The 16,284-nt window shown below is 34.6% G+C and overlaps 1 protein-coding gene across 1 annotated transcript; it reads left to right on the forward strand.

Annotated features, from left to right (window-relative positions):
• Window positions 1-107: 107 nt before the first annotated feature.
• LOC123527009 (uncharacterized) lies at window positions 108-11,220 on the forward strand. The gene is made up of 5 exons (XM_053523645.1): window positions 108-6,372; window positions 6,575-7,348; window positions 7,681-7,859; window positions 8,173-8,399; window positions 10,543-11,220. Exons 1-5 carry the CDS (start codon window positions 5,850-5,852, stop codon window positions 10,721-10,723), a joined length of 1,884 nt encoding a protein of 627 aa, XP_053379620.1. The 5' UTR covers window positions 108-5,849; the 3' UTR covers window positions 10,724-11,220.
• The last annotated feature ends 5,064 nt before the right edge of the window (window positions 11,221-16,284 follow it).

The following is a 16,284-nucleotide window of genomic DNA, read 5'->3' on the forward strand; positions in this document are numbered from 1 at the left end:
TACGGAATCTAATGGAATTGAAAATAACACAAACCTATAGTTAGAGTTAGGCCAAGGTCAATCTAGAGACCAGACATGTAATATTTTATGAAAAACAATATATGGTAACATTCTGAATGTCCCAGAAATATGTGAAGCTTGCGAGAACAAGCTGATACGGTAATGCTAAAATTTGTTCGAATTCATTGTGACACTGTTGCATTGTTGTTGTTATTTTTGTTTATGTTGGATTTAACGCCACACACACTAAGTGTCGGTCATATGATGATTTGCCATCATTTATGGTGGAGGAAGACCAAAGATGTTCGTCCGAGCATTATTTAAGGCATGGCCAGTCACCTGTGTGGAACCGTGTACCTTCAGTTAGCAAGCGGAATTCTCCAACTCATACGAGTTTTCGAACCCACATCGACTAGGGGTTAGTGATTGGAAGTCAGCGACCTAAACTACTTGGTCGAGAAGACACTTGTCGTGTCTTGTTTGAATATTACATTCGTTAAAAATATTAAAGAGGTCATTATCCTTTACATGCTGGGAACAAAAATGTTTGTCTGACGTGTGAAAATTCAGGACACTGAAATTTCTGCATAGTGTAAGCGTACACATTTGATATAAAACCTTTATACTTATTCAGAAGTATAAACACGCGAATATATGCGATACGTGAAGGGCCCATCGCTTCATCTTTTATAAGCTACTTTTACTACGTAACATTGTACGTTTAATTATGTACATAAACGTTGTCAAATTCCACCTTCAAATTTTCAATGTCTTATTCCAGGCTTTACATTTACTTGATTTTTTTGAAGTTTCAAAACGGAACCATGTGCTCAATTAGTGTGTGTTGACTGCATTCCAAGACAGAACAAAAGGAAAAAAGATGCTCTGTTTGTGAAGAAAGACTTGAGTAATACACTGCAGTATTAAGTGCATAATTATAGTGACAGATAATGATATGCTATAATTTTTGGTAAATGTGATATTATAGTTCGGCGGGTATGAATATGAAGTGTTGGTGCTTTTTATTAGTCGTGCTGTAGCGTTGTCGTGACTTCGCCCCGCCAAAACAAAAAGACAAAAACCCGATAAATGCCTTTAAGTTATTTGTTTCGACCCGCCGACACGAAATTATGAAAACACAACACATACTTATACTAAACATTATTTTGATTTAGGCCTCGTCTACTTTCAGCCTGGACATATGATGTCTTGATTTGGAAAACAACTTTAATCTTACATCAATATATTTAAGATTTTATCATTGATACATTCCGAAGGTCTACTTCTAGCTTTAGAAGGTAATGTGACACAAGTTCTATACCGCACTTGAAAGATAAAACAAACTGTCTTTTAAAATTAAAAGCTTTCAATTTATTGCCTTAATTCGAGCTTTATTGAGAAATAAATCTTTATATATTTCGTACTTAAAAGCGGCTGCTTTGCAGTTCACGGACCATTTCCAATTGAAAGTGTCTCCAGAATCGAAACATCGTTGCAAAAGTTAATCATCAATAATAGTATCACATTTTGTGACGGAGTATAACAGGCTCTTGAAGCTCTTTCAATAAATATTTATCCATTATCATATCCCACCCACCTAATATACTATGAAGTAGTTGGCCTACAGGTTGGCCCAGTAAATTGCGTATTTTTAGTCATTGTTCACCGTCTCACAACTCGAATAGCATCTCAGTTATCAATGTAAGCCTAAATAATCTTTCAGAAGAAAGAAAATCATTCATTCAAAATCACCGTTTTGGAAGTCCGCCATACCTTATCCAACGTACGTTTGCAAATTTCGAAGCTCATTCACTTTAAAATTTGAAAAAAAAAACAAACAAAAAAAAAAAAAAACAACAAAAAACAAAAAAAGAAAGAAAGAAAAAAAAAGTTTGTTTACTTTTTTAACTCCCTCCCAACAATTCAAAGAACTGTGACGTATTATTCGTGACGTCATTTTAGCTTGATAATGATGAGGTTTAAAATGTTTGCTTTGTTGTTTCTAACAAAACGAGTTTCGACTTTTTCGATACGCCTCTTTTTCATGATCAGTTGCTGAAACTAAATATATGGGATTCCAAATTAAAATATCTATATTAAATTTGTCAAAGTTTATGTGCTACAGGACAGATAAGTATCATAACAAGCATTTCAGTCACTTGTAGTTTCAGCTGAGATTTCTAATCAATGAGGTTGGTACACTTTAGAAATTATTACAGATATCACGTTATTTCAGAAGTAAAAATAGATTAATAGATTAAAGTTTGAAATTTTACACATGTACTATATGTGAAAAAGTCCGAGTAAAATTTTATCGATTAATTTACCCTAGTGAAATTAGAATCATTCCACAATATTTCGTTAAAATTATGAATATTCAAGTTAAAGTCTGCATTCTTCATTTCAACAGTGCAATGCAAATGTATCCGTTTGGTTATTTGTCAGCATTTGTCAACATATCTGGACAGTTTACATTGGACCCGTGATACCCAGTCTTCGTGTTGAAGCGCTTTTATAGTTTTGGCGGAAGCGGAGCGAAAGTGAGTGGCATGTCCGACATCATGCTTACAGAACATCTCAACTCATCAGATCAATGAAACACTCCAAGGAAATCATTCGAGGCACGTTTTAGTGCACCGAATTATACTCATTACTAGGTCACTTCTTCGTCGCATTCTTAAATTTGTAACTTAAACCATTGCTGCAGCTGCTTTTATGGCAAATCCGTATCAAATTCTCCAGGTAGGTATATCGTCTAATCGAACTCAATGTATATATGTATATATAAATTACAAATGTGAAGTGCGAATTTCTTAAATCTGCAGTATTGAACATAGTTCATCTTTTTGTACTGAAAAACAATGATAATGAATATTGAGATACTTATTTCATAAGAGTTTGAAATAATATCAATGGGAAATTGCACCTTTACATGTTTTGATATAACGACTTTAGATGCAAGGGAATCAACAGTAAACGCATCCTTACATACCTGGGAATATTCATCTTTTTATAAGATCAAATTCTGGCGTACACTGATATATATATACTTGAATATACTTGAAACAGTTTTAGATACGGCTGTGTCATTGTTATTGTGCTGAAAATGTGTAACGGAGTGTAGTGCCCACGTGTAATAAGAAAATGAGCTTTTAAACAGAATGTATAAGTAAAAAAAAAAGGGTCAAACTGCAACTTATAACAAGACACTTTTATTCATTGCAAAAGTGGACGAAGGAAATGACGTCGACGTCAATATTTAAAAAAAAAAGAGTTTGGCAGAAAATCATAAACAGGATTATAGTATGCTATATAAATACTGGTAAAAAAGTAGTAAAAGTAAAAACAAAACCTTATATTCAAGATAACTTGAATAACTTCATTTCTGTGTCAGCAGTTTAATTGTTGTCAAGCGGATTACTTCAATACAGACCTGTGTATTTTTCAGTTGCAACAATAATCGAACAAGATTTTGTCCGTAAGTATTGACCTGGCACTCATTAATCTTCGCCAGTATTTCGGGCGTTTTCGTTAATTTACGCAATATTAGTACCCTGAAAGTATCTACATTACTAAAGTAACATGTAAAGTTAATCGACGACACGGTGGCGTAGAGGTAAAGTGTCTGACTTCCACACACGTTACCACGGGTTCGAAATCGCTTACTGAATAGAACTTTTTTTTTTCAATTTAATGTATTGTAATGTTATCGTTTCCATTATTTTATTATCATATTTTATTAATTTTAATTGTTTCTCTTGTAGTATTAATTTCTGGAACGCTGGTGACAGGTAATTTGTCTTTTTATCTAATATACATTTAAAACAATTTTATTCCACATTTTTTACAACGGGTAGATACGATTACTCTTCAAAAATGAACCATAAATATCGCGATACGTTTGATCAAATGAGTAGTAAGTCTGCATATAAAATTTATGGAAAAAAATATGGACGTAGGACTCGAACCACCGACCCTGATATAGGCAGGCAAACGCTTTGTCCGCGCAGCTATATACCTGCACATGTGACAGTATATCAATTAAGAACGATATATGTAATATTAAGTTATATCGCTATTTATGTCCGAAAACCGAAAATTAATTTACGTAAATTATACGGAATATTCATGAGTGCCAGGTCAATACTTCCGGACAATACCTGGCACAGAAAACTTACTCGTACAATATAAATAATTAACCTATATTCATTTATCGTCACACAATCAGTTTCAAAGCTTATGCATTTACCGATAAATTTGAATAAAGATATGTAAAATATGAACTTTTTAATTTTCTTTTGTACCGAAGTAATTATATTAAATATGACCTATACAATACTGTATTTATTGCTTTTTTATATATGATGTCCGATCTTTATCTTTTCAAATAAATGGCCAACGGTCAAAGTTTGAAAATGTCACTATGTTAACACATGCAGTGTAAGCAATTATTAGGTTTTGTGAAATATGGAAAATTTTGTAGATTGTAATAAATTATAGGAATATTGTTTCTTTTATAAGTGCAAAAAAAATCAAAATGGTTTTATGATGATTATAACACACAAAGTAAAATGTGTATGAACCTTACAGAATTATCAGGTATTGCGTTGTAGATTATGAAGTGTATGAAGTTGCAGCCCAAAATGCTAGGGTCAAGGACACGGAGTAATGCCTTTAAACAACAAAAGTATTTATCATTCGAGAGGGCGACAATGTGGAAAACTAATATTCAACGTATATTGCTAACATTTCTTACATTTTATACGTTACTATATTTGATTGTTATAAATGGAATGTACATAACGGTAAGCAGGAATATATATTCATTACGGTAAATGCAAGCTACTTTGAAATATATTAATTGAAATATTTTGTTGAGTTTAACGTCGCATCTACACAATTTTAGGTCATATGGCAACTTTCCAGCTTTGATGGTGGAGCAAGACCTAAAGTGCCCCTCCATGCATTATTTCATCATGCAGTGCTTTGTTAAAGCTTTGGGGGTATAGTGGCGGGGCCCATAAGGTGGGGAAAAAGTGATATCACTAGAGTCATTATTATTTTTGCAGGCCAATATCGCTTTTGCGGACCCGCGCGTGCACTTATTTCGGTCAGTCAAACGAACGCTTTTGAGAAGGATTTATAATATTGGTGTCAACTCGGTAAATAAGTGCCAAAGCATATGCAAAGAGCTCTAGATTAAAAACTGTTTTAAATGATTTTTTTATTTGTGTAATGACTCTATTTTCTGCATATCAGTAACTTTGTTACATATTGTGGTCCTAACAAGAATTCATTTTCTTTGACATGTATCAAAATAAGTGAGAGCAAGTGATAGTGATTTTATCATATAGAGTAAAAGCAAACTGATAAATAATTTGATATACGTGCTTTTAACTTGCACATTAAGGTGAATTGAGGAAAGCCATTTATTGTGATTTTAAATAAAACATCAGATCACATTAAATGTCGAGCAAGCAAATGTTTCTTCTAAAATTTTATACCCTCATCTGAGCGCGATCATAATCTAGGCTATAACCACCCGCGTCACTCAACACGGCGGAAAAAAACAACAACTTGGAAAAGCAAATATATTATAAACATATATAAGAAAGTATTGGAGCAACCAATGAAAAAACTACCACTTGGAAGTTTCTAGCACTAAAACTTTACTTTTTAACTTCCAACATGACTATATATAATCAAACCGTGTAGATAATATAACTGCTGCCAGATGAATTGCCTACATGTGTAACAGAAACGAAATGCGACACATGTTTACAATTTTAAAAGATATATAAAGTCAAAACCTTAAAATGGATTCATGGACTAGCCTAGTAGCCTTGTAAATGCTTCACTCGGAAATGAAACTAGACATAGCAGTCTGCTTAACTACAAAATTTAACGTATATCCCTCTTATTTTGTTGTTACTTTGCAGAATCAAGGTCATACAACTTCTATTAATATAAGAGTTCATCAAATAAACACACCGGTAGATTATCCGAGTGATGACGCAAAAGAGCACATGGCACATATCTCTGAGGGACTACAAGATCAATCAGCTTCTACGGCTGGTGAAGCGAAAGAAAACTATACGGAGGAAACAGATGGCGCTGTGTCAGACGAACAGTTAGATAATTATGGCTATCCGTCAAACGAACATTCAACTAACTCTACAGAGGATTTTCAAAACAATTTTGATGACGAAAACGGTGACATGGATGGTCATGTAATGGAAAAGATGAATCATAAGGTTTTCTTTTATGATCATCCCGTGCTTAGGAGAATAGAAGGCAAACCTGTTTTCTACATATCAGCAATTGCTGAAGAAAATGTTCCAAGCAATATTTTAACAGCACCTAATGGCAGTGGTAAGGTTTGTTTTTATAATATCAATATCTGAATTGTGTCCGTTTATTTATTGTTTACCATTAACAACATGTTAGAGATTTAAATGCATTCTTGCCAGACCCTAGAAATATTTTCAAAATTAGTTTTCGTATACAAAATTACAACACATTCTTCGATTTTAATAGATAATGTTGCCCCTTACAAAACTGTTTTAATTTCCAGTTTTTCACGAAGAGAAGACAGGGGACAACGTTAATCATGATACAGAAAATGAAAAGGGGAATAATCATTACGGAAACAGTACTATCAAGTCCCGCACCTTTCTGCAACCCCTTGAGTACTACTCTAACAGCCAACGACACGGTATCATAACACTAAATGGTTGGGAAGGTTACCAGTTTGCAAAAGCACGGTACTACTGTTGTTACAGGTATGACAATAACGTAACATCTGTTGCCGTTAGAGAACGGAATAATCACAAAGTAGATAAACGTAAACGAAAAACAAAACACGCAGAAAAGCATACAAATCAAGAAAATAACAGCATTGGAATTAAATCATCGCCTATGTTGTGGAAAAATATTTGGAATATGCACATATTCAAAATTATCAAAGCAGCACAATTTGTGTGCCCTCTAATACCAATGGAAAGTGGTGGTACTGTAACAATGGGCAGCGATGCTAATAAGAACAAATTTCCTACAAAGGTTGCTTTATCGGACAAAGAAAACTGCAAGAATGAGAAGATTTTAAAGTATATTGATATAGAAAGACAACCACCAAGGCGGAAGGATTCTATAGCAGTGTGTCCGAAATTGGTATACGGTAATTATTCTGCGGACAGACTCATTGAGTGGTTTGAGTTTAACAAACTTATGGGAGTCGACAAAATCATGTTGTTTACATATAACATTGTGGACGATATTAAAGTTGTGCTAGATCATTACGTCAAAGAGGGATTACTCATCACAAGAGAATTTGATATTCCTGCAAAGAGTAAGCTACCTTTGATTATACTTCTTACACCCTTCTTATCAACGCAAAACGTCATTTTCAAGTACTCCGGTAATTGTTCTATAAGTACCTTAAATCATATTTCATTATCGAGTAAGTGAATGATTTTCATATGCGTTGGTAGGTTATTTTTCATAGCGTGCGTGTGACTGTTGCAGTAGGGAGTTTTTTCTAAATAAGTTTACTAGCTTCTCTGGTCGGTCTTTGGTTCAATAGGTCACCACACAACCTAGGTACTTTCGAAATAACTATGAATTTGAAATGAGAAATAAATGAAACTTATGATAGTTTCGTATATCTATATATTTTTATAGTGAGTTTCAGTCGGAAACCAGGCGGCAAGAATATGCTGGCTTTCCAGGACGAACAAGTTACCGTGTTTGATTGTATAGAACGTTTCAATGGTTTCCGGTTTGTTGCTGTCCTTGACCTCGATGAGTTTCTAGTTCCGGCAGATGCAGTAAATGCTGACGTCACCTGGCGAACTATGCTGGTAAGAGGCCATATTATATTTATTTATCTAATGAAATACCACACAGAGTGTCGAATGCGTCAAACGAGTTGCTAATGGGACTTGGCAAAGTATCTTTGATATAGAATTTCCCATATTTCAGAGCAAAACGACTGCTATAATGAAAGATTGGCAAACTTGTTTCGTTTCTTAGAAAACATGATTGTAAATAAGTTAGGAGTTGGCTAAAAGTGGTTTTATTATCATTTGCTCCAGATATTTTACTTTGCAGTGCGACGTAGATTACAAACATATAGAGTTGTCCAGCAACATGTATCACTTAACTCTATTTCAGAACCAGCTTCAGAATACTAATCCAAATGCCTCTGGTTTTGTTTTTCATACCCAAATTTTTACCCTGGACTGGGGCATAAGTAATCCCAGGGGAAAGTTGTTTGTTACAAAGCATATTAAGCGGACGTCAACAATGTGGGACCGGAGAAAAAATGTTATTATTCCAGAAAGAGTCGGACGTGGTATGGTCTGGACACATGCATATACAAGTGCTAGTGGATATATACCGTAAGTAAAAGTATACATCGTAAGTATTATTGCCAGAGGATATATTTCGTAAGTACAAACATAAACCGTAAGTAAAAGTGCTAAGGGGATAAATATTGTAGGTACAAGCGCTAAGGCGTATTTTCACAGTAATTAGAAGTGCTACTGGATCAACTATGTAATTTAAAGTGCTAGGGATCCCACCGTAAGTACAGCTACAAGGGTATACACCGTAATACCAAGTACTGGGGAATATTCGCCGTGAGTACAAGTTTTAAGGGGATATATACCGTAAGTACAAGTGCTAGGGCGTGTGTACATCATATGTACAAGTGCTAAGGGGATATACACCCTACGTACAAGTGCTAAGGGGATATACACCGTAAGCACAATTGCAAAGGGGATATATACCGTAAGTACAAGTGCTAGGGCGTGTGTACATCATATGTACAAGTGCTAAGGGGATATACACCCTACGTACAAGTGCTAAGGGGATATACACCGTAAGCACAATGCAAGGGGATATACACCGTAAGTACAAGTGCTAGGGCGTATGTAACCATATGAAGTAAATCTAGGCGTATGTACACCATATGCACAAGTGCTAAATGGATATACACCGTAAGTACAAGTGCTAATGACTGTAAGGCAATATACACCGTAAGTACAAGTGCTAGGGCGTATGTACACCATGTTCACAAGTGCTAAATGGATATACACCGTAAGTACAAGTGCTAGGCGTATGACACCATGTTCACAAGTGCTAAATGGATATACACCGTAAGTACAAGTGCTAGGCGTATGTACACACATAGCACAAGTGCTAAATGGATATACCCCATTAATGTACAAGTGTAGGGCGTATGTACACCAATGTTCACAGGTGCTAAATGGATATACACCGTAAGTACAAGTGCTAGGGCGTATGTACACCATATGCACAAGTGCTAAGGGGATATACACCGTAAGCACAAGTGCAAAGGGGATATACACCGTAAGTACAAGTGCTAGGGCGTATGTACACCATATGCACAAGTGCTAAATGCTAGGGCGTATGTACACCATATGCACAAGTGCTAAATGGATATACACCGTAAGTACAAGTGCTAGGGCGTATGTACACCATATGCACAAGTGCTAAATGCTAGGGCGTATGTACACCATATGCACAAGTGCTAAATGGATATACACCGTAAGTACAAGTGCTAGGGCGTATGTACACCATGTTCACAAGTGCTAAATGGATATACCCCGTAAGTACAAGTGCTAGGGCGTATGTACACCATGTGCACAAGTGCTAAATGGATATACACCGTAAGTACAAGTGCTAGGGCGTATGTACACCATGTGCACAAGTGCTAAATGGATATACACCGTAAGTACAAGTGCTAGGGCGTATGTACACCATGTGCACAAGTGCTAAATGGATATACACCGTAAGTACAAGTGCTAGGGCGTATGTACACCATATGCACAAGTGCTAAGTGGATATACCCCGTAAGTACAAGTGTAAAGGGACATACACCGTAAATACAAGTGCTAATGGGATATACAACGTAAGTACAAGTGCAAAGGATATACACCGTAAGTACAAGTGCTGGAGAAAAAATGATCTGCAGCTAAAATGATTGCATTTGTTTTCTCGAAGTATACGTATATTATCATACGTATAAATTAAGTGATATTACAAACCTTATGCTGAAATATTGGATCAAAACGGTATTATCTGAATGCTGTACCAAATTTCCATACAGGGCATTGAAGTTTTTAATTGCATATAATGATAACTATTTTAAGTAATCATCATGATGATGACATAATATCAGTTTAAACATATTAGTGCCCAAATCTCGTGCATATGTATACATTTTCACATAAAATAGAATGATTTAAAATGAAACGCATTTATTTTCTTATATAATTTGTTTCTCAAGATGACAGTGATATATTATGATAACTATAACAGTGATGATGATAATAATAATAATAATAATAATGATAATAATTATGATATAATGGTAGTAATGATACTTCTTATTTTAGTGAATAATAATAATAATGATAATAATAACAAAAATAATAATAATGATAATATAATCATAATTATCATTATTATAATTATTACTATTAAAATGTTCGATTTTATCTTTTTTGTCTTTTTCAGGGTCAAGGTTCAGTCTAAGATAGCTAACATATTTCATTATAGAAATTGTCGACGTCATTGGATCAAGTCGAATACTTGCATGAAAAGAAGACTTAAACATATGGACAAAACAATGGTCTTAGTCATGAACAGAATTGAAAAACAGATTTTAGAAATGAAAAGTAAACTTTTAAAAAGTTAAATAATCAGTGAATTTTCCCATCTTTTACCCCATTAAATTTTTCGCGTTACGTTAATGTCCCGATGTTATAGACAACAGCTATTTTCGCCTCTATATATACGCGTAGTAACGAAATCGCGAGCCAAAAATTCATCTGTGTTTTAAAATTACCGTGTCACATTCTTCGTTAATATTAGCAAAAAATGAAAGTATCACGAATCGTACCCAATATAAAGTACATGTATGAAGTTATTCACCACATGAAACACTGTCAGTTTTGTCTCCTATAGAATCAGCCATGATGGAGCCTTTCTAAAATGTGAATGGAAAATTTCCCCAGAGCGTGAGTACAGACTGAAGAGAGATGATTTCATTGTCAATATTTATTCGGTTACAAGGATCTATATATATGATTGATGAGAAGATCAATGGTCATTACAGACTAAGGTTATCGACCATAACATTAATTGTCTGATGATTAATGTAAACATTAATTTACTGAAGCAAAAAAAAAACAACGCAAGCAAGCGGCTGTCATGTTTTCCAATATCCTTTTGTGAAACCATAGGTACATTGATTTAATAAAACAACACACAACGAAAACAGTTACATAACAAGCTTAAAGTAATAAGAATCTGTTAATTAAACGAACACTTTAACAATAGTACTAGGAGTTACATGTTTTTGTTTTTCTGTGCTAAAAATCTAGGTCATTACCTATATGGTGAATCTACAAATCACTAACGTACACACAGAAGGGCAAGTAATATATTTCAATTCTGAAATAGAGTAATGAATCTTTTGTGTCCAGGCGTTACTTTCAAGCAAACTCGTTTGGATTTCTACATGGCATAACTAATGACTTGAGGTAAATTAATATGATAATTGTTCTATCGCGTAATATATAAATCTGTGTTTTTGCACTAACGTAATGTAACAGATTCAAGTGTGTTCTTCGGAGTTTCCGTGGCCAAGTGGCTAAGGTCGCTGACTTCAAATCACTTGACCATCACCGACGTGGGTTCGAGCCTCACTCGGGGCGTTAAATTCTTCATTGAGGAAGAAGCCATCCAGCCCAAAATGAAATTATTCACGGAGGGGCACCGTCACCATCAAAGCCGGAAAATTGCGATATGACCTAAGTTGTGTCGGTTCCACAACAAAGGAACAAAAATACAGTATATTCAGTGTTTACTAATAAATCATAGCTTGTAACTTCCGACTTGAGTTATAGGTAGGGTAACATCCGGATCAATTCACGCTGACAGAAGATATATTGCTATCATAAACTGGCTTTTTTATTACATATTTCACCATTTCACAAGCTTTATTTTGACATTGCTTCTATTTTGGACGTTTCACGAATACGTTGAAAGAACCACGACCAGTTTTGAAATAATATGATTTAATTTTCAATGTAACATCTGCAGAAGCAAGCGGGATTTGTTGATGATCCATACCAAAGGTTGATGTTATTGATATATTCCAAGGTCTGCTTAGGACTTAATAGCCTTGATAGAAACATTATAAGATTATGTCACTGGTTGTAGGTCGGAAAGGAATATCCGGCTTGATGGTGTGTTGTAGCTATAATTGTTACATAAATTGACACGACACGGACATGAAAACTAAATGTATTGTTTTGATGTGATGCCAGTACGATTCCTGTACAGTTCTCTATAACATGCGGCCAGTACAATCAGATTTTATATTCCGAAAAAATATAAATAAAACTAATGATAGACATGTTACATTTCAAGGTAAACAAATGTAAGTGCTAGATTACTGAAGAAACACAATACTTTTAATTATTTAACTTACATTGAAAATTGGCAATATTTAATCAAGCTACTTTTACTGCTATTCTTAAAAATTCTTCGCGAGTGTAAAGATTTGTGAATTTTTTAAAACAGTGTCTTGCACGATCTTGTCAGTTATAAAAACATTCAACCATTCTCTTGCTTCCTGGTTTTTTATCGAACAATTATTTACTTGTAGAGATACATACCTTGCGTACAGAATCATTTCTGGAATTGTCCCTCTCTCAAAGGTTATTTCTTTATTGTGCAGCGTTGAACATAGTTTAATTAATCGAAGTAGCTTTGTAAAGCTATATATATTAACACAAATGATACACTAAATAAAATAGTAATGGCGGTATCCATACGTCATACTTACTGATATTTCATACAATCATTTAAAATACACTCGTACACGATTATACTGCGGAGTCGCGACTCATATGGCATTTGGTACAAGTGAGGAAAGTATTGGTGCAATAAGGAATACAACGTCCACAGTGCTACTGTCAGAAAAAAGTAGGTTACTTCAACCAGAGGTAAGGTCCATTTGGACTGGGGTTGGACTGAACATGGCTTAAGAGAATATTCAATTGAAAAAAAGGAAACTGGGTATTAATGTGTACATAAATGTTGAACTGGGTGTGTTGGATTCACATAATGTAAGTTACATTTGATTTTGTAAAATTTAATACAGCAAGAGGCGAGGAGAAAACGTTATTCTAGGGATCATTAGTTTATTTATCGTAATGAGATATACATACACGACGTGCTGCTAACCTGTTTATCATTTAAAGTTTATTAGATTAAATAGGAAAAGATTGTTAAGGGTGCCAGTCAGTTGTAAAATATTATGGATCAGGGCGGACAAAGTTACAACTAGGATAAGCCTTTATTTCTAGCTCCTCATTGCTGCTTTTACTTGGCCTTTTAACAATGAACCACAAAGAAGTCTCGCTTGGATGTAATATCGTTAATGTGAACTGACTAGACTAGATCTAAAGAGGTTGTCATCCCAATGTTTTAGCGGCATCTATGCTTTTTAGTGCAGTGTCATGTAAGATGTATTTGAAAAGATGTATTTTTTTCAGTTATCTGCAATACCCCCTCATATTTATAAGGATTGAATTCCATAGACCAGTCCCGTTCCAACTATTCAAGAGCATGATCTTGGTTTGGATGTGAAAAGAGTTGTAGCAATGCAATTCGCTTTTAAACATATCTAAAATTGAAGATGTGATGCCGTAAGGAAAGATTTTTAATTCATTTTCACATTTTTACGAGCTTAACTTTGATCCACTGTGCTTTTGTATATTGTATAATTCACAGACTGAGCTGGAAATGCCAAGCTGTCAAGTATATAGTAATGACAATGAAACTATTGCATTGCTAAATGCGCCTAGAGGTTTTAGTATTATGAAGTAGTGCATGAGAATTAATCAGAAAGATATCCCAGAAGTTCTCATTTCTGAAAGTGGGATGTACCATTTGTTGGTTGTAGATTGAAATGGATTAGCCTATCAAGAAAGACCCATACAGTTCTTTTTTACTTGTATTTTTACTTAAGGCACTCAATTTATATCTGTATTCGGGAGATTAAAATCGCCTAGTAAAAATAGAATAATACTCATCGGTGTTCTCGATAGAGGCGACCACAACAAGAAATTCTTCATTATTTTCATAACGTTTGTAGTAGGTACCTATATCGTAATTTGATATGTCAGAACCCCTTTAGTTCGGTATTGAGATACGTCTGTTCCTGACAAGTGAACTACCTTGAAGTGGCTATTCAAAGTTTATTCAAATGTTTGATGGTTATTTTCTGTATACCAACCTACAACATAACTGATAACTGATGATCCAATATTAAAGACTTTTCTATAGTCTAATCTTCCAAATGAATATTTTCATCCTAAAGTTTAGTAGCAAACTCGAGTGTTTTCTGAATACAATATTTACAGTGTTTACAAGATACTTTTAATGTCAAGTAAATCAAACTTGTAATTTCCGATATGAGTTATAGCAGCGGTGGTATCGGAGACTAGTCGCATTGACAGAAGAGATATTGCAATCAGAAACTGGTGCTTTTATCAAATATTTCCCTATATCTCAAACTTTGGGTTGGCATCTTCCACCCAGTATTGGTTTTTATTTTACGCTCTTATAGTTTACGCACACGTCACTTATAGTATTCAAAAGATACGTTAAATCTTCTTCAGTTGTCTTTTGAACAACCCATCGTATTCGTTTGTGCAAAATGTATAACATATGATTCTTCTGATCAAAGCCTCTCTTGCTCGATGTATCTGCAATATCATATTGCAAATCTTCAACAGATCCAACTCGTTCTTGCGAAGGTTTATTCTAATATGATTACATAACCTTAGATAGTCAAGCCGGGATAAATACATAAATTTACGTCAAGCGCATTTCGCAAATACTGGAAGCTACACTCCATTAAAGTCCCAAAGATAGTAATGTTTCATATGCTGCAATTTTTAATCTAGTTCATCATCACAGAATATACCTTAAACTTATTTTAAGAAGAAACCTTTACACTATGTCTGTATATGATACTAATCAACTGATATTGTGAAAAGGCACTATTTTAGAAATCAATATTAAACTTCCTCATATCCTGACATTCTTTATCTATATAGAAACTGACATCATCATCATTATTATTATTATTATTATTATTGTTATTATTATTATACCAGATTTATATATCGCCCTTTTCATGATAAACACGTTCAAAGGCGCTTTACAGCAACTGCGGTCACAAAGGACACGAAATAATCCTCTACTAGTACAGACACAGAGCGATCTGACCAGAGGGTCAGAGTGAGATAAAGCCCCCAAAACAGACAGAGACAATTTTTCAGATACAGACGTGTCCGGCTAACTTAACTTAACTCTTTTCGGATAGACAGTCTGGTTCTTGAACGTGCCCGGTGTATACATGTAGCACCTATACACGCGAAGCCGTCTTTCCTGGGAAGAACCAGTTCAGGCCTTTAGTTCGGTGGAAGGCACTCAAGAGCATCTCAGAAATTTCCAATGCCTGGACCGGGATTCGAACCCCGGTCCTCTGGATTGACTGTCAAGCGTGTTACCACTAGACCACCGGCCACCTCATCAGATATTGAATAACATAGAGAACAGTGTAAAACACTTTTGTTCAAATTATGACATTCCGAAACTGAAACACAAATCATAAATGAGGACAAATATGTTGTAGGAAGAAAACTTTATTCGAGCTGATAATATTGATAATATAATCGACGAAAAGAGCTTTCAGAAATATATCAGACAAAAACAGATACATATGCTTATAATACTGCATTTATAGTGTACTGTTCTTTTGCCATTGATGGAGGATGTCACCAAGTACCCCTCCGCGGTTTGGGATAAAGTTACACCGATACATTCATATGATATGGCGACTTTTTAAGTTTTGATGACAATGGTTTAGCCTTATATAGAGATTTACCCTAAGCTTTCTTTACATAAGAAAAGCAATCTGTATACAGAGTGAAAACACTTTGTTATTCATAATTCTGTCCATGTTATGACAATGCAAACGTAAGCTATCTATGTTTCTAGATATTTTCCCCATACTTTGACACATATATGTTGGTTACAGAGTTAGTTCCCGTCCAAGCTGTAGCTTTTTCAGGATAGTAAAATTTTGTGGTTTTGACTTTTAAAAAAATCGTGTTTGTTTTCAAATTTCACCAAAACAAGTGTCACTCATTCCCCATGGCATTAACTGATTTGAAC

This window comes from Mercenaria mercenaria, chromosome 14 (genome assembly GCF_021730395.1).
Source record: "Mercenaria mercenaria strain notata chromosome 14, MADL_Memer_1, whole genome shotgun sequence".
NCBI classification, from domain to species: Eukaryota; Metazoa; Mollusca; class Bivalvia; order Venerida; family Veneridae; genus Mercenaria; species Mercenaria mercenaria.